Source organism: Podarcis raffonei, chromosome 1 (genome assembly GCF_027172205.1).
Source record: "Podarcis raffonei isolate rPodRaf1 chromosome 1, rPodRaf1.pri, whole genome shotgun sequence".
NCBI lineage: Eukaryota > Metazoa > Chordata > Lepidosauria > Squamata > Lacertidae > Podarcis > Podarcis raffonei.
The window spans coordinates 50796456-50822437 of NC_070602.1; the positions used below are offsets into that span (position 1 = coordinate 50796456).

Here is a 25982-nt window from a genome sequence, read left to right on the forward strand (position 1 = left end):
CATGAGCCTGATGAAAGGTTCTGTCTTAAAACACAGGAAATAAGACTAAGTCTTCAACCAGCCTGAGGATATTGCAGGAAGCAGGACAAGCCTCTCACACACAGCAGATAGCAGTCGTGACAGTCCTTTTCTAAAAGGCAAACTGAATTCTGCGCTGGAAACTCTGCATTTAATAGCAACTTGTAACCGATACTTTTACTTAGCAGATATTTTTAATCCAACAAAGTGTGAAAGCAGGACGGTTAACATTACAACACAGCCCACACGTCTGCTTCAGTGCTATATTCAATTCAGCTTATGCTGTCCCATATTATCAGCATGCCATATATTTTCCTTTATTGGGCAAAAAGTAAGACTTGCTGTGTGGCTTTTGTTTTACCACCCTGCCTTACTATCAGCATGAGCCCCAAAATAATTCTCTGAGTAATTTTTCCCAGTTCACCAAAAGGCCTATATAGGATTATTATTTTTATCATTTTTGTCCTCTGGAAATAAACACAAGATATATGCATGCATGTGAAGATGGGGATAATTATGTATTTTTCATATTCACTAAGCATGCAGCAAAATGGTGGGCACAGATGGATGAATGGCAGACAGGCACTCTCCAATGGCCCAATCACCATTTGGCATCCATCTTGTCGTATGTTCCACAGACATACATGTTCCCAAAATCCAGGCCTCTGTTGAGATCTCAGGAAACTATGAACATGGAAAAGCTTTAGAAGCTAAAGAGTTGGTTTTCTGCAGCCACAGAAAACCAGTGATGCTACAGCAGAGTCCATCAACGTGGTGCCCGCAGATGTTGGAAGCTGAGGTATTGTTTAGGGGTTTTTGCTTTTGGTTGTTGCTGTTTATATTTTGTATCTTTATTTTGTATTATGATTTATGTGGAAATTGTTCAATTTGGCTGTGTTCTTTTTGATGTTTTGTTTATGACTACTTTTGTTATGTTTGTAGTTACATAATTTTTATATGTTGTAAGCAGACTTGAGCGTGGTTTAACATTGGAAAGGCAGCATAAAAATAAAATGATGAATGGATGGATGGATTGGTGTTGCACTCCAATGCCCATTAGCCCCAGCCAGCATAATCCTTGGCCAAAGATGATGGGAGCTTTAGTCCAGCAGCTCCCTGCTTTATGGCAACCCCATGAATCTTCCTCACCACACACAAAAATTATACAACTACAATACACATTATCATCATTATCATCGTCATCATCATCATCTTCATCATCATTATTATTATTAAATTGTAGAGGACCATCTTGCACTAAGGAATAAATTATACCACATTACCATACAAAATCCATCAATGGAATTATAGACAACTACAAAAGTGGTTTGATCCCATCTCCAAAGCCTTATTTGGTTACTTAAAAAGCTTTCATCTCACCGGCAAGCTACCACATACTATTGGCACAAGTTTACCGGTACATAACACACACACACAATTACATCCCAGGGGACAAAGTCATATAAACAGCCCAGAATCATTTCATATTTTAGTGGGGATCAGGAGCAGTTGAATCATATAAGGTAACCATCTGAGGCAGTGCCCTTCATCCATGGTTGATCTATCACATTCAAAGCAACAACCTTCAGGAAGGGAAGGACTCCACTTCATTATCAGAGTGGAGAGGCGTGGGTTTGACTTGTGTCAGCTCAGGGGGTCACCTGGGAACACAAAGAGAAACTGGAGCTCCAAAAGAGTAGAGCTGAAGGCTAAATATAGAAGGCTCACGGTATCTAGTTGAGAAACCGTCTCATTGTGTGTCATGAACAAAAGCAAAGAGAAAACCCACACATAACACTCCTCCCTTCTATGTCACCCCTACTGCTAATAGTTTTCTCTGCTCAACCTTCCACAACAGGGCATTCGGAGGGTTCGTTGTGTTCCACAATTCTACCCAAGAACAGAGTTTGTTACTGGATGTAGCTTTCAGCAGGCTGAAAATTCCTGCTTTCTCGCTCTTGTTCTCTGTGTCACACATGCAGACTTTGAATTTTTGGATGATACGTTCCAACCAATATGATGCAATTCTCTCTCTCTCTCTCTCTCTCTCTCACACACACACACACACAGAGAGAGAGAGAGAGAGAGAGAGAGAGAGAGAGAGAGAGAGAGAGAGAGAGAGAGAGAGAGAGAGAGAGAGAGTTAGTTAGTTAGTTCCTGGTCTCCTCTTTGGGTTCTATAACCCACAGCCTTCAAAATTTCCCTTGCTTGTTCATGCCACTCCACTAATGCCAACAGCACTCTACACCTAGATTTTGTGGGTTATTTTCCTTTCGCCCCATCCAACTAGTTATCACCTTTCTATTTAGGTCTCTCTTCTGTTAAAACCACATGCTCCCCTTAAGTTCCTGTTTATTAGCAAGCAAGGTACTTGCATTCACACATAAATCTCTTGTGTACCAAAAAACAAACAAACACGTACAGCAGGGAAGCCAACACAATGGCCTCCAGAAGATGCTATACTACAACTCATCCCCAACCACTAACCCTGCTGGCTGGGAATGATGGGAGCTGGAGGGTACCACTTTGTGAGAATGCACTTTTCTCATTACTGAAGAACTGCAGCTAATCCAATGACCCCCTTTGCTCCCACCCACCCACTCAAAATTAAGGATCTAAACCCCAGACCATATGGCATGTCAGTAACGCAGGTCTAAGCCTCAATACTTCTGTTATTAGAAATTAAGCAGTACTTCCATATCCTTTGCCAGCATAATTTGTAAGCTCTTTATAATCAAAGAGCAACATCCTCCTCCATAAAAGTCCCCATCCCAGCAAGCTCTCTATTTGTCACCCCCACTTAGGACTAAATTGTACCAAGGCTAAGTCCAAGTATCTCTCTTTAATATCAGTGCTGAACCCAAACAAAACAAAACAAAACAAAACAAAACAAAACAAAACAAAACAAATAAATAAATAAATTCCTTCCAGTAGCACCTTAGAGACCAACTGTTAGTTATTGGTATGAGCTTTCATGTGAATGCACACTTCTTCAGATACACTGAAACAGAACTCATCAGACCCTTATACAGTGGTACCTCGGGTTAAGTACTTAATTCATTCCGGTGGTCCGTACTTAACCTGAAACTGTTCTTAACCTGAAGCACCACTTTAGCTAATGGGGGCTCCCAGTGCTGCCGCACCGCCAGAGCACAATTTCTGTTCTCATCCTGAAGCAAAATTCTTAACCCGAGGTACTATTTCTGAATTAGCGGAGTCTGTAACCTGAAGCGTATGTAACCTGAAGTGTATGTAACCCGAGGTACCACTGTATATAGTGAGAGGGTGGGGAGGGGTATTACTCAGAAGGGTGGTGGGAATGGGTGATTGGCTGATAGGTGTGGTAAACCTTTTGACAACTGTTAACAACTGCAATTGGTCTTACAGGAAAAAGCAAGGGGTGAGATGGCTAAAAATAGCTTTATCATGTATAATGAGGTAAGAATCCACTGTCTCTATTCAGACCAGGTCTCTCCATGGTTTTAAGTTTGGTAATAAGTTGAAATTCAGCAACTTCTCTTTCCAGTCTATTTCTGAAATTCTTTTGTAACAAGACAGCTACTTTGAGATCTTGTATAGAATGTGGGACTTATTACCAAACTTCTGAGTAATACCCCATATATATCTATATCTATATCTATACCTATCTATGCACACACAGAGAGAGAAACATACACATTCTACCTAGACCACTTAAAGGTTGAGCACAACAAAGCTCACCGATATATCTAACAGCCATCCCCTTTAAAACCATAAGCCTATGCAAACAAGAATGTTTTTGCCTTATTAAGCAAATCTGCAGTATTAAGTGTTGCCTTTTTTAAAAAGCACAGGGTACACCCCCACTCACACTTTGCCTCTAACACACAGTTATCTGGTCTATGACTCAAGGGCCATTTGGTTCAGCTGTTTGCCTAAAAAGGCAGTATTGCCCACCCAGTCTACCATGTGCCACAAGTAGAAAACCAGTGCACCCCAAGAGGTTACTGGTGGGAATCAAGTCCATATGATTCATTAGCCATGCCAACCAGGTCTCATGCAAGTGTTAAGGCACAGGTAGCCTGGGGCCCATTGTGGTTTGCCCTCTCTCAACACGGCTCAACATTAGGACATGAAAGTACAAGGGTGTGGCAGCTGAGGCTCACAACGTCTTGCCTGGGCACCAGTTCAGACAGTAAGCCAAGCTATGTTCCCTTCTGGGATGTGTTTCTTCTCAGACATCACTCAAAGTACAAACAAGATCAAATCCGCAGGCACCGTATGATATATAAAAACATGACCCTACTGGAAAGCCTCTTGCCATGGAGCAGGTCAGGCCTCAAATTCAGTAGGGCAGAAAGAACAAAACTGGCAAACAGCTCTGCACATGAAGAACCGCTCCCCTCCCTCCACAAGGAACTAAGAATTAAAAAGCCGTCTAAAGGGAGCACTTGCAGGTTTCCTTGCAGGTTTGAGACAAGCCTGGTTAAGACTTGCAGGCTGGCAATACTATACAGCACTGCACACACACACACACCCATACACAAAAACAAATTTTAAAACACACAGGCACTGCTGGAATTTCCTCCTTCTTCCACTGTTGCAGACTCTTGCAGCTTCAAATTCATTTGACCAATCACAAACAGCACTGCTAGTGCAAAACTACATATGATGTTAAGATGGATGTGCTAAAAATTGTACTAACGTGCCTGCTTTTATTTTGAAGCAGCAGCAGCTATGGGTCTCCAATCCAGATCACACTTGTTTCCTGGTGAAAATCACCCCCTACATGATCGCTACCCACCCCAAAGGTACTGTTTGAAATAAACACTACATCTAGGGCAGAAAGCAATGAAGGAGCCATTTTCAGCAGAGAACTTTTGCAGGGCCCTGAGTCAGATTTAGAGAACTTTCTGGATCAGGGCCCTCTGGCGTCCTTTTCCACGAAATAAAAGCAGGGAGGTTAAAGCACACTTGTTTAAGCACATACCGTATTTTTCGGCCCATAGGGCGCACCGGCCCATAGGGCACACCTAGTTTTTTGGGGGGAGAAAGAAAGAAAAAAAATTATTTTCCCCCCCCCAGGCGTGGGAAGCCCGAGCTTCCCCCGACCCCAGCCCCCAGAACAGGCAGCTCTCCACAAGCCGTGGGAGAGCTGCGTGAAGCCTGAGGGGCGCTGAGCTCAGCGGGCCCACAGGCCTCAGGGTGCAGGCAGCTCTCTGCAAGCCGTGGGAGAGCTGCGCGAATAGAGCTTGCGGATAGCTTCCTGAAGCCTGGAGAGCAAGAGGGGTCGGTGCGCACCGATTCCTCTCGCTCTCCAGGCTTCAGCGAAAGCCTGCATTCGCCCCATAGGACGCACACACATTTCCCCTTCATTTTTGGAGGGGGAAAAGTGTGTCCTATAGGGCGAAAAATATGGTAACGACTGTTGCATATAGCCTAGCTCTTACGAGTTAGGGATGTCATCTAGGATCCAGTGTGGTGTAGTGGTTAGAGTGCTGGACTAGGAACTGAGAGACCAGGGTTCTAACCCCACCCCCTCTGCCATGAAGCTCACTGAGTGACGTTGGGCCACACTGCCTCTCAGCCTAACCTACATCCCAGGGCTGTTGTTGGGATTGAAGGAAGCGAGGGAGAATCACGTATGCCACCTTGAGCTCTTTGGAGGAAAAAGTGGGATATAAATGCAATAAATAAATAATACTTCTGTCCATATTCCCCCAAAACATTCAGAAGGTTGTTTTTGTTTTTGTTTTTTGCATCCTCTCGAAACGGGTAGGGTAGGGAAGCTTTTCCTGTGACCTTTGATGCACTAGTGATTATCGCCAAGAACTCACGGGTCTTGTTCTTTTCTAGTGAAACCCTTACTTGGTGATAATGACCACTGGATGCAGTAAATGCAGAAGTGGTAGGCTACAGCAGCAATACGGAGACTAGAAAGGAAAGCCTAAGTAATGTTTTTATTTCATTTGTATTTTTGCCTCTCACCCCAAAGTACCACTTTAGCATGATACCAAGTTTTCAGGGTAGGTAGAACTGAGAAACATGTCCAATGTCACTTCCTAAGCTTTATGGCTGAACCTGGGCTTCCCACATCATCTAGAATGCAACGCTCTGGTCACACTGGGGGTGAGAAACTAGCTACACCATGTTCTATATTTTTCTTCCACACACAAAAATAAAGTATTGACATTCAAGCACTTGAGAGGTAAGAGCTTCTTGAAGAAACCAGAGGCCTTTCTCTTGGGCATGGCTGGCCAAGTGGTGCCAAAGAAGGATAGAACTTTTTTTATGTATGCTACAACAGCAGCAAGAATACTCATTGCAAAGTATTGGAAGACGCAAGATCTACCCACTCTGGAAGAATGGCAGATGAAGCTGATTGACTGTATGGGACTGGCAGAATTGACGAGCAGAATCCGTGACCAGGGAGAAGAGTCGGCTGAAGAAGACTGGAAAAAATTTAAGGACTATTTACAGAAATACTGTAAAACTAATGAAAGTTAAATGGTGTTGGATTGAAACTGAGGGGTTTCTAGCTGTAATGATATAAAGGAACATAGATGGGGGGAAAAGGGTTTGAAAAATAAGGTAATGTTATAAGCTGTAATGCTTTAAATGAAGGATTTGCTGAACAAATAACCTTAATTGGGATACAAGGAGAAGTATGAGGAGGTCTGAGAAATTTGTTATTTAAAAGTATGATAGATGAACTTTATGTTTTTGTTAATGTTTTTGTTTGTTCTGTTTGTGTTTGTTTGTTTAAAAAAATTGGGAAATTTAATAAATATTCTTTTAAAAAAAAAAGAGAGGTAAGAGCTTCACTTCACAGCAGAACTACAGATGCAGACTTTTCCTTCCTATTCATCTCTTGTTAGGAATTTTAGAGTATTCCCAGCATCTGCCCTATTACTGCTGGGTGTCATCTTCACTGCCAGGTCTAGAATTGAGCAGAAAATGAAAACAGCGCACTGTCCCCCATCTCAATTCCCCTGTTGCTACCTTTCTCCAGAAACCCCCACCCCAAGCATACCTCCAATACAAGCACAAAACTCAAAAGGCAATTAGTGCTCACCACCTGCCACTCATCAGCCCAATTAGAAGAATTACCAAGCTACAACCCGGATGCATGTACCATGCACTTCCCTCAATCAGCACTGCAGCCAATTATTCTACACTTCCCTTAAGACAATTACAAGGTACAGAAATAGGCCTGTTGTCAAAATGCAGGAGCCCAACCTACAGCAGCTCTGGGTTCAGAGGAAGTTGCCGCTTCCTCTTCCACAACCTCACACCCACATCACACTCAGATTATGAGCAACTGTTTTCCCAGGACAGAGTGTTGTGGGTGCCACATTTGTGGTGATATCACAGCACTGGAATATCAGAACAAGCTACCTTCCCATTGTTTCTCCCACCACTTATTATCAGAACAGAGGGTTTCTGGTGTCCGTAATTGAAGACAGGGTAATGAATGAAAGCTGAAAACAGGCACTCCCTCAGTTACTTTTCACCACTGCTCCATCCCAGCTAATAGGCCCTTGTTGATATGACCCATCACAGAAATCCTTTTTGCCCACAGCACTTGGAGAGAGGGCTGAAGCAAGTGATGAAGTGCCATGGTTGCCCTGCAAATACATGCCAATTAAACAGTGGCAAGATTCTGAACAGACATTAGAAATGTCATTTATATAGCACATGCCAGGATAGCTGTGGGGCTTAAACGATGAACCAATCTCTCCAATGAGAGATTGTCCTTAATATGTCAGTAAAACAGCTTGTGCTATCCTAATCACCCCAGTTTGCGAAATTATTTTGAGCAAGTCTCAACTCTATGCATGCTAGAACAGAGAAATTAACCCATCCTCCTAATTTGCAGATAATTGCATGTGTTGGGCTATGCCCAGAGATCTCATCCGGGCCAAAAAAGACAAGATGCCAGAGAATATCCCTGGCAAGCACATTTTCGGGGTTAGGAAGTTTTTGTCTCTTGAGATGACAGCACATAAGCATGGATTTACTTCCACTGTAGAGCAGGGTTAAGGAACCTTGTGGCTTTCCAGATGTCGGACTCAAACTCCCTCATCACCCCAGGCCAGCATGGTCAATGACCAGGGATGCCAGGAGTTGTACTCCAGACACACCCAGAGGGTCATAGGTTCCCCATCCCAGCTACAAAATATCCCACCTTGATTGAAAAGCAAAAGAACAAGGTATTCTAAAGTACTGTCAGGCAACACTGACTGACTGAAGGGGGGGTAAAAAACCGCACAAACTCCTGTGCACCAAAGCCAAAGGAAAGTTCTCTTAAGCCACATCAGCTGAGCCTAGCTTTCAGCAGGCATGCCTGAGGGATGCAGAGCTCATATTCAATCACACAACTGTGTGGGTTGATGGAGCTTACCTGGTGAAAGCAGGGCCCACAACACTTATGCTGTGGAACAGCAATAACAAGCAAAACTGATCTTCAATAATGGCAGGAAGAGGGAATGTTTATTATGTATCATCAAATGCTATATAGAAGTAGTTTTTCCTTCTCATCAGGAAAGCCCTGAATGCTAAGGACACTGTGCTACTCTAAGCTGTAGGCTTTAAGTGGTAATTCACTGCAATTTGGCACTCACTGATTTGGCCTCCAAGTGACCAGATATGGGACCCCATCCTGAATGCAGTTAAGTTCTGAGTGAAGACTCAGCAGCTACAACACTCTACTACTCCAGTGTAGTCCTTCAGCTGTGGAGAAATCTAGCAACATGCTATGGCTGCTCTCAATTCCTCTCTCCCATCAGAAGAAAGGATGTGATCAATGTACTTAGGCTACCAATGCTTTCATCCTTTTCTGTTTCCATATTAAGACCAGGAGAAAAAGAGCACAAAGAGCAGCTGCCACCAGGTTATATTGCTCATTCCTGCCAAGTGGGCACATTCATTGATGTGGGTGACTTTACTGTTGCAGCAGCATCCAACTTTTTTTGGGTTTTTTTCTACTGTGAGGCAGGAGTTGTGCAATAAGCATACAATGCTAACCCAGTTCTTTTTTTTTTTTAAGACCCCAAGCAGCCTTTAAAAACCCCCAAATATGCATATAATTTCTTTTTCTGAAGGCATTTAGTTTTCACATCAGAAGCAGCATGTTAAGGTTGTATGTTTGTAAAATTCAAAGACAAAATTTTATTAGATTTGCAATGATGTCTTGGCTTTCTTTTGGTGCGGCCCAAGAATCTCTGTTGGGGTCCCACTGTAATTCATGCACACAGTGTGCACCGATACAACACATCTTGTAATTCATACCTGCTACATCACACCCATGTATTTTCCATGCTTTGTTGCTTACAGTCACATTCCAGAAAGTTACATTCCAGAAAGTTATCAGAACTGGAAATTTGAGAACACTACTGCTACAATAATGCTACAGTATTCAAGCTTCATGTAAGACACAACATAAGATCCAATAAAACTTTATTTGGAAGTGGGGTATATAATTAATATATATGTGTGAAAAGGAGAGAGAGAGAAACCAGATGCACAAATGCAGCTCCTCAGTACCCGTTCAAGACACCATGTTGCATATTTTCTGGCATCACCACCCTTATCATAACACAGACAACTTCATATAATTTGTCAGGAAATGGGTCTCCATGCACTGTAATTATTTCCTACATCTTGGAAGCGCTAGGGAGCACACTCTCTTTCACAACTGGATGGTATCAGAGGAGAGCAGTTCTAATTGGCCTCTCTCTTTCCTCTCCTGGTAGTGTCCAATTACAGTGGTGCCTCGCAAGACGAAAAGAATCCGTTCTGCGAGTCTCTTCGTCTAGCGGTTTTTTCATCTTGCGAAGCAAGCCCATTGACGGATTAGCGGATTAGCGCTATTAGCGGCTTTTAGCGGCTTAGCGGATAAGCGGATAAGCGGATAAGCGGCTTAGAAAAAGGGGGGGGAAGGGAAAAAAACCCACAGGAACTCGCAAGACATTTTCGTCTTGCGAAGCAAGCCCATAGGAGATTCGTTTTGCGAAGCACCTCCAAAACGGAAAACCCTTTCGTCTAGCGAGTTTTCCGTCTTGCGAGGCATTCGTCTTGCGGGGCACCACTGTAGAACTGTTCCCTCTCCTCCTTTCCAAGTGTGTTGGCCAACCAGAAACAGTGAGGGGAGCGCCCTCAAAGATCTGACTATGGTTGGGTTGGGCTGCAACAGTGAGAGCTGTCTGTGGTTGTAACCATCACTTTCTCAGGTTGCTGTGAAGTCTGCTTTGCAATTTTCCCCACTGGATTTATGGAGCTCAAGTGAGTGGAATTCAGCAAGGGACGGGTTGGTAGCAATGCCAATGTTTACGTAGCTCCCCTTCAACATGCGACGCATGGGCAACTGACTCAGTGCCCCCGCCCTTTCAAAGGGCTGCTGGTGCCATAACTGTTCTGGCTGGCCCCCTGCTCTATCAGTGGAAAGCGTAACAAGCTTGGCAAGGAGGGACTATGGAAGCAGGCATGCCACGGATAGGAAAAAATGTATTTGCAAAGCTATGTCTCCCCACCCACCTATGTGGCCTAAGAGTTGCCAGATTCAGTATGGGAGTAAGTCATTATACTTTAAAACAGTTGCACAGAATTTCAGAAAGTGAAGCTTCTCTCATTTTAGTGAGACTATAATGGGTTAAGCTTCTCCCTTCAAAATCTACAGCAAGCGCTGCTGCTGCTAAAAAAAGGCACCTGTCTCCTTCTGCCAGAGTCTAGCTATCTCCTAAACAATTATTGGTTAATGTTTCTATATTTATATCCCATATTTCTTCCATCAGAGAACCGAAGGTGTGCACAAGTGGTTTCAAGATGGTCAAAGTAGTGGTTTCATGTGCTTTCAGATCTATCATGCTGTTAATAGACCACTTCTGTATGGTGGGGGAGGAGTCACTAACTTCCTTCTGGCATTCCAAAATGCGCAGTAGCTTTTCATAGAAAGCAAACACTTCTTCTAACTACCATCATAGCCCAAGGGGGACAAAACTAAAGCACAGACATTTAGATTTGTGTGGAATTCAGCAAAGGGAGAGGCAAGTGGAAATTCCTAGGGATGTTGGGAATCACCCTGGAGCAAATATGGATTTGCATTTCAGGTAAGGCAGCAAATCTATTGTGTGAGGTAAGACAAGAACCTAGCCAAGTCCCAAGACATACAGTTTCTGGCAGAGATAGCTTTGTGTGACTGCCTGGTAGTACACAGCTGCGGCTCCAGGAAAAAAAAGTAGATAGGATTTAAATACCTTACTGTGGTAATAATAATATTATTATTTGACAGGCACAAAGGAATCTGCCTTAACCTGACATAGCGTACTGGTCCATCTAGGTTACCCAAGCTTGGGTCTCCAGCTGTTGTTGGACTGCAACTCCCATCACCCCTAGCTAGCCGGACCAGTAGTCAGGGATGATGGGAATTGTAGTCCAAAAACAGCTGGAGCCCCAAATTTTGGAAACCCTGATCTCATTCAATACTGTCTACATAGACTGGCAGCACCTTTCCAGAATTTCAGACAGCAGCTCTTTGATAAAGAAGGTAATGAACAAAGAAGGAATAAGACCTACCACAAAACTGTCCTGTCACCATCTCATATCTGGCCCAGCTGTCTCTTCTGACAACTTGCCTGAAGCAAGATTGATCCCTGACCAAACATGTATACTGCACAGTATATGCAAAGGTGGTGCCACAGTTGTCTGCACTTCCTGAACTTGCCATTGCATGAACTTGCGGTGTTGCCTTTGCTTAGAGGTTGAGCGAGTAGAGCAGCCCCTTGCAAGTAAACATTTAAAAGCCAATGAGTTTACACGCCGGTGCTCAGCAAAGGTAAACAGGTCAGAAAATCTAGGGATGGTCAGTATGTGAGAGGTGGAATTGGAGACATGTGGAGACAGGGGGAAAGGCAGACAGTGCATGGATGTGTTCTGCGCCTGGAATGTATTCATGTCTGAATCTTCTTCATGTAATTCAAGTCTTGAATTGCTCAAAAATGTCACTTGGAATGCTCCAAACCTGCCTCATGAGCCCTTGCTTGCCCACCCCAACAATACACTTTAAAATGTCCCTGAAAAGTCCTCAAGGCAAAAGTGGTAAAATTTACCACTAGCCTATTAGTGCTACAGCCTGCTGGTTCTAGTACCAGCCCACGCATTCGTATGGGCCTACAAAATCCATAACCATCATAAAGGTAAAGGTAAAGGGACCCCTGACTGTTAGATCCAGTCGCAAACGACTCTGGGGTTGCAGCACTCATCTTGCTTTACTGGCTGAGGGAGCAGGCGTACAGCTTCCAGGTCATGTGGCCAGCATGACTAAGCTGCTTCTGGCAAACCAGAGCAGCGCACGGAAACGCCGTTTACCTTCCCGCCGGAGCGGTACCTATATATCTACTTGCACTTTGACATGCTTTAGAACTGCTAGGTTGGCAGAAGCAGGGACCGAGCAACGGGAGCTCACCCCATCGGATTCGAACCGCCGACCTTCCGATCGGCAAGCCCCAGGCTCTCTGGTTTAGACCATGGCGCCACCCGCATCCCATAACCATCATACATACCTAATATTTAACCCAAATGGTCTGTGACCTGAGTGATTGCTAGTAGAAAAGCTTGCAGCTGGGAACAGCTACTGTCTAATACTCACCAACTCACCAATCCTCATGTCAGCAGCCATTCCAAAATGCAAACGTAAACCATGTGTAAACTACCTCAGATGTGCTCTCCTTTTATGGCTTTCACACCCAGCTCCTCTACCCCCTCCCTCCAGTAAATGAAACAGCATACCTAAGTTTTCCCCTATATGTCAAATCATGCAAGTATGTATAGCTAGCTGCTACACTTAGCACATCAATAAAGCCTCTGGTTGCCTTGTTTATGCCACCCTTGCTCTTCCCAACACAGTGGTCCTGGTAAAAGTAGACACTGCTAGAAAGGGGAAAGTGCATGCAAGTGCTGAAGGAAACCCATATGGACCTGCACCAATTCCATCACACTCTGTTCCAGAGTTTTTTTGGGGGGGAGGAATTAGGACAGTCAACCAATTAAGGAATTTAATTAGTCTGCTGCCTTTTAGCTAAGTACATTTGAATATAGGGATTTTGAGATCCTGAAGGAAGTATGACATAACTTGCAATTTAATAAAGCTATCACTCACTGTTTTAAAAAGAAAAATCAAAGGTGACCTTTCCTTCCTTTTCATTTCCTATTATAGTAACACATCAGAACTGAAATAGCCTAAAAATGAACAAGTGGGCCCTAAATTCAAAGCTCCAATTAAAACTAGACCTCCTCAGTTAGCCAACTAAAACTTAATTTTAATTATCACAGCTTATTGTCGAAAAGAAGAAGGATGACGTTTCCTGCTAAGAGTTGTGGAATTATGAAAATGAGCAGGCTGCATTTGAAAAGCTTGTTACCAGAAGTTGGCAAAACTTCTATAACACTTTCATGCTTCATAATTCTGAGGCTCATCTCAGGATTTTAAGGGGGTGAATTATGTAGTTTGACTTGTTTAAAAAAAACACCCCCCAAAAAACCCCTTATGGACACATCTTATTAAAACCAAGGACTGGATGATTCATGTGGCAAAGCAGGGTAAGTTTCCAACCAAGAGGCCAACATCCCACTACATCTGTTCAGAATATATGGAAGGAAATCAACAAATACGTGGATTCCTTTTGGCTAACGGTCAGCACCAAGGATCACCTGGGAAATGAAGTATATTGCCTCTCCCTACTTAGTACAGTTTTTTAAGAAAGCAATTGTCCTCCATACTGGCACAAAGTGATAACACACATGCTCCCTTTCCCAAATTTTCCACGTGACGGTCACCTCCAGACTGAATTATTGTAACTCGCTCTACGTGGGGCTGCCCTTAAGACTGACCCAGAAACTCCAGCGGGTGCAGAATGCTGCAGCGAGACTCCTTACGGGGTCTTCGCTGCGAGATTACATTCTTCCGGTGCTATATCAACTGCACTGGCTCCCGGTGGAGTACAGGATCAGGTTTAAGGTGCTGGTTGTAACCTTTAAAGCCCTATACGGCCTAGGACCCTCGTACCTCCGGGACCGCCTCTCCTGGTATGCCCCACAGAGAAACTTACGGTCTTCAAATAAAAACATATTGAAGGTCCCAGGCCACAGAGAAGTTAGGCTGGCCTCAACTAGAGCCAGGGCTTTTTCGGCTGTGGCTCCGACCTGGTGGAACACTCTGTCACAAGAGACTAGGGCCCTGCGGGACTTGACATCTTTCCGCAGGGCCTGCAAGACAGAGCTGTTCCGCCAGGCCTTTGGCCAGGGCACAGCCTGACTCCCTCCCTCGGCAATCTTCGCGGAGCTCTGGCCCAATGGTGGCCAGTGGCTTGAATTTAATTAATTTTATAATGAATGATTTTAGAGTGTTGTTTGTGTTGTACTTTTGTATTGTTTTATTGTTGTTAGCCGCCCTGAGCCCGGCTTTGGCTGGGAAGGGCGGGATATAAATAAAAATTATTATTATTATTTATTATTTTCTGTGCAGACCCTCCTCCTTCATAGGAGTTTATAGAGTCTCCATATGCTATTAGGGGTGGTATTCTAGAACAGTGTTTCCCAACCTTGGGCTTCCAGCTGCTTTTGGACTACAATTCCCATCATCCTTGACCACTGGTCTTGCTAGCTAAGGATGATGGGAGTTGAAGTCCAAAAACAGCTGGAGGCCCAAGGTTGGGAAACGCTGTTCTAGAAGAAGTTCAGACAGACATGCTGAACGACAGCTGTCACCGTATTGCAAACAGAAACTTGTTGCTTCCACCCTCCAGCTCACATCCTGCCCGAGAGTCACGTGTAAACTAGAATGGTTTTAACACTCTTTCTAACAAAAGGGACTCCAATAAGATGAAAGAGTAAAGGTAGACCAACGACCAACCTTGCTGGAGGGTGCACTTCTCTGAAGTTAGCCTTGGGGTGGGAAGTTGCAGCATGCATGCAGCAGGGTCTTCTCGTGCAAAGGGACCTCTGCACCTCTCTACCCCCTGGGCACCCTAAATCTTATCTGGAGGGTTGGAGAGCCCCCAGAACAGATTTAGGGAACACAAGAGAGGTCACAAGAGGAAGAGTCTCATTGTGTGAGCAGATCTTATTTCCCATGCACACTCAGTACTATGTTAATTCCACCCTTAGATAGCAGACACTGGAAATTAATAATTATTCTGATGGGGGGGGGAGCTCCTCCGAATAACGTAATGGGGGTCAGCAAAGCACCACGGCAGAAAGCTCTAGTAAGAAATTAGCACATCATGCCCACAAATAAGGCAAAAAGTAATCCACCTCTCAAGCACTTTTCAGGAAAGGCTGCAGAGCAGGCAAGAACAACCAAACTTGGCCCTGCACTTGGTATGTTCTTTCTGATGACTGAGGAATTGACTTCACAGAACTTTGCTCACGAAAAAGGCACATTCATCTCATTAGAAGGACAAGACCAGAGTTATTAAAATCTGAGTAATGTACGTGCTTTGATATGTAGAACAAGGGGAAAAAATTAAGTGGTCCACTGAGACTGCCTGCAATTTTCAAGCAGTCTGCAGGGGATTGGAGGGGAGGGTTCAGAATCACTGTTCCTAGAGGAAAGCAGGGATCAAATTTATCAAGGAGGAAAGCAGCAATTATCCTTTCCATCCCTCAAGGACTACAATGATGTTTCGGGTTTAATCTGGAGAGAAAGAAAAATCAGCTGCAAACCAAATCCTCCAAATGCAGCTTTTAATAGATGGTTCCAGACATCCCTTTATTCACCTTGCATTCAGGGATAAAATGCAGCCAAGTCATCCACAGATTTATTTTATTTCAAAAGTGAGAGTAAAGGGTCAATTTAACTGCTTTACAGGTAAATATACCACATCCTGCCCCTCATGACTACATAGTTCTCAACCAGCATGGAGTCAAATGAAGGCGACACACATAATATCCTCTCAGCATCCTTCACTAGTGACCTCTAAGTGATCAAGGGACCACATGTCTGGCTAATTCTAGAGCTGAGGAAACTCTAGGGACAGATTTGTTGGGGCACAGTGGGATGCCTTTCAGGACCAGGTGCATAATTTGACCTAGAAATGAGAAAGCACAGGCCACATTAGCACAAGGACACACTTTTGCTTCGGCCTCCCACCAAATAATATTTTTAACCTCTTGTATTTTTTGCCGATTTTTTCACATAGATGTCACAATGGCAACTTCACTAAAGCTTGCCATTAAACATGGGCTAATACGGTTATGCACAAAAGTTGGCCAACAGCCACTATGACTTTTAGGGAGCCCAGTCATTTGCCATAACACATTGTCGACAGCTTAATCAGATACCAGGGCACTGTCTTCTGGGGTTCTAATTACATCCCTTGAAGCTGAAATTACAGCCTGCTTCCCATCTATACCAATAGCTACCCACACAGAGGTCCTCCATCAGCGCAGTGAGACGGCACTTGTGCAGCATAACAACGAGGTGTCAGACCAGCTTCTGCTTGCTTTCCATACACAGAGTACTATTCCTAGGAGCATCTGACAAAGTAGTATGTTCCACAGCTACCTGTCTGTAGGAAAGAGCCAACTCTTGGGAGCATTTCTTCAACCTTCTAAATAAAAAATAATGTGGTCTGGAAGGAAAAGGTGTCTGAGAATGCTTTGCAGGTTTTTTAAGTGGGGAAAAAAGATTGAAATTTATAATATTAAAGGGAAACCTTGCCATTGCCATAAAGAATGATATTCAGTTCTTTGAAATGGGTATCACTTCCTTTAGCAGCTAGAAGGATTCATCAGCAGGATTTTATCTATATTTTGAGTCTGCTGGCTGTATTCCTTTCACCTGGAATTCAACACCTCTCCACTCTCCTCTGCCAAACCAATTCACACTTTATCAAGCACTAATGTTTTTGCCACCTCCACAGGGAAAGTGACCAGGGAGATGCATCCAAGTTCAGCTCTTCCAAAATGTGATGCCAAGACTAGCATCTCCAATTCACACTTTACGGGCAGTCCAGTTGTGTCTCCTGTACCTGTGAATTGAATTTAAGTGCTACATAACCCCAAATGCTTAAAACCAGAAGCCTACAAAATGCCAGCTTTGAAGAGTGATTGCTCCCAAGCAATCAATTAGCATCCAAGTTTTGATCAGATTTAACAGCTTTTAAAAAAACAATAATTATTACCGTTTCAGGATCTAGGTATACAAGACCTAATCACTTGCATGCTAATTTGATCATCAAGGATCAGAGGGAAAAGACTGGCATTCGTTAACAAGCAGTGCCCCTCACTAAGACATAGATGGTGTAACATGAGCTTCAGAGTTACCACAGCCCCAGACAGAAATGCTTCATCAATGCTTCCATTCCTGTTCCAGCAATTACAGGTGCCCTGGTTTTTCTCAGTCGTGTAAGATAGGGCAGCTGAACTGCAAGGATAGGAAGGGAGAGTCTGATACTTCTCAAATGAGAAAGAGAAAAGGGAATATTTCTCTTGAATCTAAGCTCCTCTAAATATTCTACATAATTCTACATAAACCCCACCACAGCTAGACCTGTAACCCACTGTAATATTTTACGTACAACCCATCCACACCACTGGTGCAGTTGCTTTCTATAGAAATCTCTGGGCAGAAGGTAGAAAATCAGCAATGCATCGAGTTACTGGATACTATGGATCCAGAAGCAGATCAAGCGGACCCAGATTCTCACACTTGCTCCTAAAAGGGTTTTATCCAGCCTTGTATTTAAACATTTACCTGGTAGTAAGTAGCCTTTAAAAAGCTGATTTTAAGTGTATGGGTTTACCACTACAGAATAGCTGCTACCACAACCACATGTTTCTATTCAGAAAGAGGTGACCAATTAGAACAATTTTTTAAAAGAATCACAGATGAGCGAGTTTAACTATATATATATATATATATATATATATATATATATATATATATATATATATATGGTTAAACTCGCTCATCTGTGATTCTTTTAAAAAATTGTATATAAAATATATAAATATATATATATTAAAAAAATCTATCACAGGGCCTTTATAACCTCAAAATTCACCACCATATAAAAAAAGAGGAAAGAATCAGCAAAGAGAGATTTCTGTGGACTTAGGCCTGAATTTCTAACTATCCATGGCAAAGTTCACAAACATTGTGAAACAAAATGAAAGTTTATTCAGGGAAAACATGAATTCATTTATATACAGTGCATTTGGTTGATATGACCATGATGGTCAAAACAAACTACAAACATACAATGCATTCTAGTTTGGTTATCCATTGATTTAACTTTTAGAGCCATCAACTGCCATATTATGGAAGAATGCCTAGGAATAAAGGCAGGCAGACTACAGATCAGCCCAATTTCAAGTAGGTCACAATAGAACTACCCATCCCTGGGTGTTTGGAGCACCCCAGCATAGCTGATAATTGTGTGCAATTTTAGCCCTTGCTTCTCCTCTTTTTAATTATGTTCATTCTGTGCAAGGGTACCTTGAGAGACATTCATACTTGGCAAGGGGAATCCCAGAAGCACGTGTACACTGCTGGACTGCATGTGCAAAACTAGATTCAAGCTGTAGCAAGAAAGAAGGCAAACAGCATTTGTGGTCAGCTCAGCCCAGAAAGTGGGGCTTTGGGCAACGGCAGCAGCAGCAGCAGCAGCAGCAGTAGTAGTAGTAGTAGTAGTGAGGACTTGCTAGCCATCCCCCATCAGCTGCCTACCTGCAATCGGGGTAGCATTGGGGCATTAGATCTGCTGGTCCCTCCAGCTTCTCCTGAAATGGCTTGGTCTGAGACTGGACCAGCAACATAACTGCAGCCAGTGAGCACTTGTCCCAGTGGCAACATGGGCCCCATGAAAGCAGCCCCCAAAGCAGTGAGGTTCAGCCTTAGCTGGCCTAGTAAGGCCAAATTCCTTTTAAAATTACTGTCTGCCTCAGAGAGAGAGCGCACGCAAGCGAGCATTACTCTGTCTTCCCATGCTCTCCAGTGTTTAAAGGAGATAGTGTTTGCATGAATCCATGGTGAAATATATATGTGACTTGGTTTACTTTCTTGAGCAAACGTTTCTGCATACTTTTTGAGATTTCTGCCATGGATTCCCTAGTTGTCTTCAGGACTAGTCTCAGTCTCAGCTTTCTATAAAGTCTTCTAAATAACTCCTCAATAATATATTGCCTATACTTTGTAATAATCCCATGCACGCTAATGGTGTGTGCATGTATGTGTATTTCTATCAGCCCGTGGCTAAGCTCACCTGCTTGAGTTATCTGCTCTGCAGTGCACTTTGAGCTCTTCCTTTCTACTTGTGGCACTCTTGGAGCCTAGATTATGTTAGCCATCACAAATCTTCCAGTCATGGAAATCATTGGTATCAGGTCACTTGTCAGCGCACACAAGAACTATACACCAAGGGATTCCTGAACTGTGGTCATGGTGTGTCTGTGGATTTGTGGTTGAAGAAAAAAGATGGCACAGCCATCGTAATAAATGTTAATTCTGGTTTTTAAATTGCATTTATATCACTTCTTTTATTTCTTAATCACTCAGCATCCAGAACATTGCACCACACTTGCTACAATAGGCAGAAAAATAATTAAGCAGTCCCCCAAGAACCTCAGCAATTTTCAAGTGATCTGTGAGACAAAAAAGGTAGGAAACCATGCTGTACGCTAAAGAAAGAGTTTTCTGTGGGTTCACATTCCTATACTGTGTGACTTTTCCAGCTGACAGACTCTGGATATCTCCAAACCTGAAATCTGACACTGTTGTCCAAAAAGCAACACAGAGATTACAAAGAGAGTCCCTATGGTATAGTGGTTAGAATGCCAGATTAGGACCTCGGATACCAGTGTTAAAATCCCCACTCTGCCATGAAGTTTACTGGGGTGCTTGTGCTAATAGCTCTCTCCCTAACCTACCTTACAGGGTTGTTGTGAACATAAAATGGCCAAGAAGAGAACCATGTATTTCACCTTCAGCTCCTTGGAGGAAAGGCAGGATATAAACGTAAAAGTTGTGTTTGAATATGAGATCAGTATTTCCAGTTACAGTGGTACCTCACAAGACGAATGCCTCGCAAGACGGAAAACTCGCAAGAAGAAAGAGTCTTCCGTTTTTCGAGGTGCTTCGCCAGACGAATTTCCCTATGGGCTTGCTTCGCAAGAAGAAAGCCCATAGGGAAATCTCCGGGGACCTCTTTTAAAATGCTGGCGGTCGGGAGCAAAGCCCTCCTGTCCCCGGAGCTTGCGGGGCGGGAGGTGGGGAGAAGGGCTTTTCTTCCCACTGCCAGCCTTCAGAACAGCCTTCTGAAGGCTGGCGGTGGGAAGAAAAGCCCTTGTCGTCCCCCCAGCCTTCAGAAGAGGTCGGGGGACAGATTGTCCCCGGACCTGGTCTGAAGGCGGTTTCCATAGGAACGCATTGATTGATTTTCAATGCATTCTTATGGGAAACCGTGCTTCGCAAGACAAAAAACTCGCAAGAAGAAAAAACTCGCGGAACGAATTAATTTCGTCTTGCGAGGCACCACTGTATGTTACACAGGGCCTGAGGGCAAACAGCACATTGGAAAGGACAACCCTAAGAACTATAGAAATACAGTAGTGTGCCTGGCAAGGATGTTTCTTCTTCCCTGATACAGCCTCCTCCATTTCTGTCTCCCAGACAAATACCAACAGCCCAGTTCCTTCCAAGATTTAGGTACCATGAGGGAATAGCAAGCTCGGTGTCACAATGAGGCAGAAGGCTACAGCCTTTGTTTTTGTAACCTCAACTAGTTTCAAAAGCTACTATTCCTTGTCAACAGGCAATGACGCCCAGGGACATTTTGTGAAGCACTTGGTGGAGGCATGGGGTGGGTGGGGAGCTATTAACTTTCCCCACAAAAACAGGGGGGTGGAGGCACACACACATACTCTCTACAAACAGATATAACAACACTTTCATTTGTTGAATCAATGTACTCAAGGATTAACCAGTGAGAAAGAAAAAATAGTTTTTGAGGGGCAAGAACAAGAGCTGCACTTGATGTTTACAGTTTGCAATGCCGGTCAATGCTTTAGATGCTCCCCAAGACAAGGAATATGAATAGGCAGGGACAACCCTTGAGTGCATCCTCCCGCACCTACAAGTAACCAAGACGCTCTACCTTCCTTCCTATTAATTCGCAGAACCCACCAGCTCTTGATACCGCGCGTTCCAAAACCCCAACGCTGCAGGCTGGAATCCCGGGCTGCTAGTCTCATGTACACTGGCGCTGAGAATACGGGGAGCGGGCAGAGAAGAGGGGAATCAACTCCGCACGTTCCATGACTCCACTCCGGCTCCCGAATACGGCGGGGCAGGTAACCGGACTGAAGAGATCTCCAGGCGATCTCCAGGACGCGCCCCAGGTGGGAATCGGGGCACCCCGGCGTCACCCAAGAACGGGGCCCTGCGCCCCATTTTTTGGAGAGCTCGCCCACCCGCTCACCTGCGGCCGAAGATCTTAAGCCCGGTAAATCTCTTCTTGCTGTGCCTCCGCGCGGGGACCTTCTCCGGCTCCGGACACATGGAGCTCTCCGAGCTAGCGGAGGACGGCGAGCTGGAGCAGGCGGTGGCCGCCGCCGCCGCCGCGGCACCACCACCACCGGCAGCGGCGCCGCCGCCCAAGTAACTCTCGGTGCCCTCCTGCGGCTCCATGCGCCTGCCGGCTGCGCTGCTCGCTCACCTGCCCGGCAGGACGCCAGTCATTCCCGCGGGACAAGACGGCGGCGATCGGGCTCACAAGGAAGCGGAGGCGGAGGCAGCCTCTCGCCCGAGTCCATGAATCCGTTGCCAAGACGGGCGAGAGGCGGAAAGCGGCGCCAGGCTGCCTCGTCCGAGGGCGAATCTGCGGGGCAGCTCCCCAAGAACAGCAGCAGCAGTCAAGTGGCGCGCCACAGCTTCGCGCGTCCCCGCGGTGGGCGCTCCATGCCCGGCTCAGCCCTCGGCTGCGATCCCCGGCGCGCCTCGTCGGGAAACTGGAGCGCTGCAGGAAGTATCAGCAGCAAGCAAGGTAAGCGCCCGAGGACCCCAGATAGCTGCCCGGGAAGCTGCCTCCTCGCAGCCAGCACACCCAGGCAAACGCAGGCGGCCAGCTCCACCTGCCGTTCCCACGGGCGCACTGCATGCGCGGCAGCCGGCGGCGGAGCGAGGGGCGGGTCGAAATAGGGAAGGCCTGGAGGAGCGCCCTCCCCTCCAGGCACCCGGCGGGAGAAATAGAACTGACACACGGACACATCTCTGCTCAAGGAAGACTAGGGGACAGATCTGGGGGCAGCGTGGCCTGTGCAACTGTAGGGGTTACTTGCATCCGTGGGGGATCCGCAGGCCAGCGAGGGAATTCCATCTGGGATACTGGCCTAGGACTGTGGCTCAGGGCTGGTGGCAGCGCCACGGAGTGACGAAGAAGTGCTTTTGCTCTAAGCATCTGGATTTGTCGGACCTAGCAGGGTGTTCTCACCGTTCTGCCGCTGCTAATGGGAGCCTACCGGCTCATTTGCAGTCTCAGGCCACGTGCCTGAACAGAGCAAACAGATTGCAATACTTTATAGGGAATGGAAGCTAAAGAGAGAATACGTACTCAAACAAAAAGTTTAATTCGGTTTGGACCGAAAACACAAAGCTAAGCATGAATCAGAGGTGCCAACTTGAATAAAATATTGTGCCCCACATACACACACTATTTGAAGGGGAACGCACATCAACTTTGTGGGTGTCCAGCCCCCTCAAATATTTTATTGTGGGGGCTGAAGTCACCCCAGCCCCTAAAAATTGATTCCTGTGGCATGACAATAACTTTTGGCGCTGGTGATCACCTACATGCAAAGGCACTTGGTATCAATTACCTATGGAAATATCCCTGCAAAGCAATTTGAGGTCTCCCCTGTGAGCTAGGACTTTGCTTGTTTGGTTTGTGCCTCCATTGGTGAAAACTAAAGACATCAAGTGTCTCCAAGCAAATGTTCACATTTTGTGTATTTCCCCACTGCTGCCTTTAGCCTAAGCTGCCCTCTGTAATTCCTGGAGCCTAGCCTTCAGCCTTATGTGAGTGCAATGGGGAACATTATGAACGAGCCAGGGCGCAACTTCCTCCTAGAGGCTTCACTGTCCTGCTTCTCTGGGATTACTCCCTGGAATTTCCAGATCAGATTAGACAAATAGGACCTGCAACAACAAAAATTAAGTGTATTGATAACTTCCTAGCAGGGTTCCTGCCAGCCATCAAGTAATGCTCTCCTCCAGAATCCTGTGTTGCATTCTGTTTCACTCTGCACCACCACCACCACGTTTTTGTTTTCTGACTGAGGCTCAGCATTCCATGGATACCAAGAATGCTCAGTCACCATAGGGCTGTTCTTTAAAGGTGTGCCCCATTAATTGTTATATTTTCAAAAGGGTTTTCAGTTGGTTGATTGGTCGGTACTTCTGCAATCCTTGGGGTACATAAAACACAGGAAGCTGCATTATACTGAATGAGACAATCGGTCCATCTAGTTCAGTATTGACCACATTGACTTGGTAGCATTTCTCCAGGGCTTCAGGAGGGAGTCTCTCCCAGCCCAATCTAGGCTGGGATTGAACCTGGGACCTTCTGCATGCAAAGCAGAGGCTCTAGCACGGAGCTATGGACCTCCCCCCAAATATACCAGTCATTCTGATACCTCTTCTTTTCCCCCCTGTGGTTCTGTTTTGGCTTCATTTCTGTTGACACTCATCACTTAATTTCACTAACATGGAAATGATTAGATTTGCATTCCCATATTCTTCAAAGCTCTCAGCTATTTTGATTAATTATCTTTCTCTTTGGAGTTACACTTGTGTGCATCTATTTTGCCTTACATTATGGCAGTTCTTCATGGCAGCAGGGCTGTATGTGAGCAGCACAAATCCCAGCTAAGGCTTGTGATAACAGTCTCACTATAAATTGGAATAGGACAGAACAAATTGCCCACAACATAACAAACTGTGGCCCACAGAACATTAGCTTGTTAACTTCCTGCTCATGGCAGGAAGAATGCTTGTGACTTGCATTTGGAAACATCTTGAGGGAGTCACAACAGGAACCTGATACAGCAAGTTTGGTTCCTAGCTATATCAGAGAAGCTGACACAAAAAATTTACTTGTTCAAGGGCTAAACAAAGCAAGACACATTCTATTCAATGTGGTTTAATTTTCTTTTATTAGGGGCAGATGGGGCTCGTCAACCTTCTCAGTAATGGAATGCCCTCCCATCAGATGTCAAACAGATAAACAACTATGGTATATGACTTTTAGAAGAGATCTGAAGGCAGCCCTGTAAAGGGAAGTTTTTAATGTTTGATGTTTTATTTTGCTAGCAGTCACCCACAGTGGCTAGAGCAATCCAGTCATATGGGCAGCATATTATTATTATTATTATTATTATTAAAAGTGTTATAGCATAATAGGCCCTTTATCTTGCACAAAGCCCACACCCCCTGCTTTGTAATCTCTTAAACTGTGAGGCTGGATTTCCGGTTCCTGACTGTGACACAGCTGATACAGCTTTGCTTCAACTGAATATGCTCAATATGTGCTCATGTGTTTTGTTTTGTTTTAAATGTTGTTTGGGTTCTTCCAAGGACTACATGAGTGATATTTGATCTAAGATTTATTTTTCTGCATCTTTATATGGTATAGTTTCATTGAAAGCCTTAAAAAAAATTGGCACAACCCTAGCGTGTGTTTTGACATATTATGCATACAGAACCTGGCAAGAAAAGGAGGTCACCTGGTCCAGCCCATTAAGTCTTCCCAAGGGGAAAATAATCTCATACCGAGTGCAGAACTATTATCCAAGTTTACAAATCTCCAGTAGATCTCTTACCTAGTGTTATAAATCTCTGCTGTCTCAGAGGTCTGATAAGAGTAAGAGCAATCAGTATGAAGACACCACTTGGATTAAGAGTTGAGATGCTTCAAGCAAAAAGCCAGGAAAAGAAAGATGGAGAGGGGTGGGAATCCCAAGTTAACCACTGAACAGTATTGGGGGAAAATGTATATCCCCAAATATGGTAGCCACTTCCACTCAGGCTGCCCTCGAAGACTTTTCAAGCAGCAAATGTTCTTATAATAATAATTGTATTATTTATATGCCACCCACTAACATAACCAAAGCCAGATTATGCATGGTGCAATTGGAGTGATTGCCCCCGGGGCTGTGCCTTTCATAATTATTATTTTTAAGTAAGTCTCTAGCCCTTCCAGAAGGCAAGTTAATAAAAATGTGCAGCCTGACTACAGATAAAGAGTTTCCTGAAGTCAGGGACACAGGTTTTGCATTGCTGTGTTTCATCATGCCACTGCTTTTAAAATCCTTGCCATTTCATGAGACAGAGCATAATGAATCGTACTTGAGTTATCCTTGCAGCTTGCCCAGACCAACTCAGATGTTCTCGGGAGCATTCAACTAAGAAACGATTCCATCTGCACAAGTGCTTTCAAGGGGATATATTCAGACATCTTCAGTGGGTCACAGGGTATGTGTGTGAGGGAAGATGCAGTACAGTGTGGTAGAGTGGAATGTATGGAGGGAACAGCAACACATTATGTTTGTGGCCAGACATTCCCCTCTCCCTCCATCCCATTGCTTCTTGCTCTGAATAGTTTCTTGCTGTCTGTTTTGCTTTTCCCCTCTCACCTAGATCTGGTATTCAAAGGCCTACCACTCTGTGGTTTTAGAAATGGAAAGCTACGTACCACTTTGCCGTATCGCTCAACATGCAGACTATTTATGCTCACCAAGGGAGATGGTGACTTCACCTAGGAAACCCACACCTGTTCCCTGGAAATGGGAGCAGCTGTCAACATCATCACTCCCTCAAACCCACACAACACACACACCTCTTTTTTTCCCTTTTTGCAAAGCAAATGAACTTCACAGCCAGCTCCTTCCTTCTCCTTGAGTTTTCACACATCAGCTCACTGGGAGCCCAGCAT

The 25982-nt window shown here is 44.7% G+C and overlaps 1 protein-coding gene across 5 annotated transcripts in view; it reads right to left on the minus strand.

The window, feature by feature from the left end:
- Positions 1–25982, minus strand: part of DGKZ (diacylglycerol kinase zeta) — a 137566-nt gene that overhangs the window by 87117 nt on the left and 24467 nt on the right. The window contains exon 1 of one of the 5 annotated variants that reach the window (XM_053387136.1): positions 21474–22055. The exons of 2 other annotated variants lie outside the window; for them this stretch is intronic. In XM_053387136.1, coding sequence (XP_053243111.1) covers positions 21474–21682 — 209 coding nt within the window. In that variant the 5' untranslated portion in view covers positions 21683–22055. Of the gene's footprint in view, positions 1–21473; positions 22056–25982 lie in introns of those variants that run through there. 2 more of the 5 variants (XM_053387146.1, XM_053387170.1) reach the window with 2 other exon arrangements.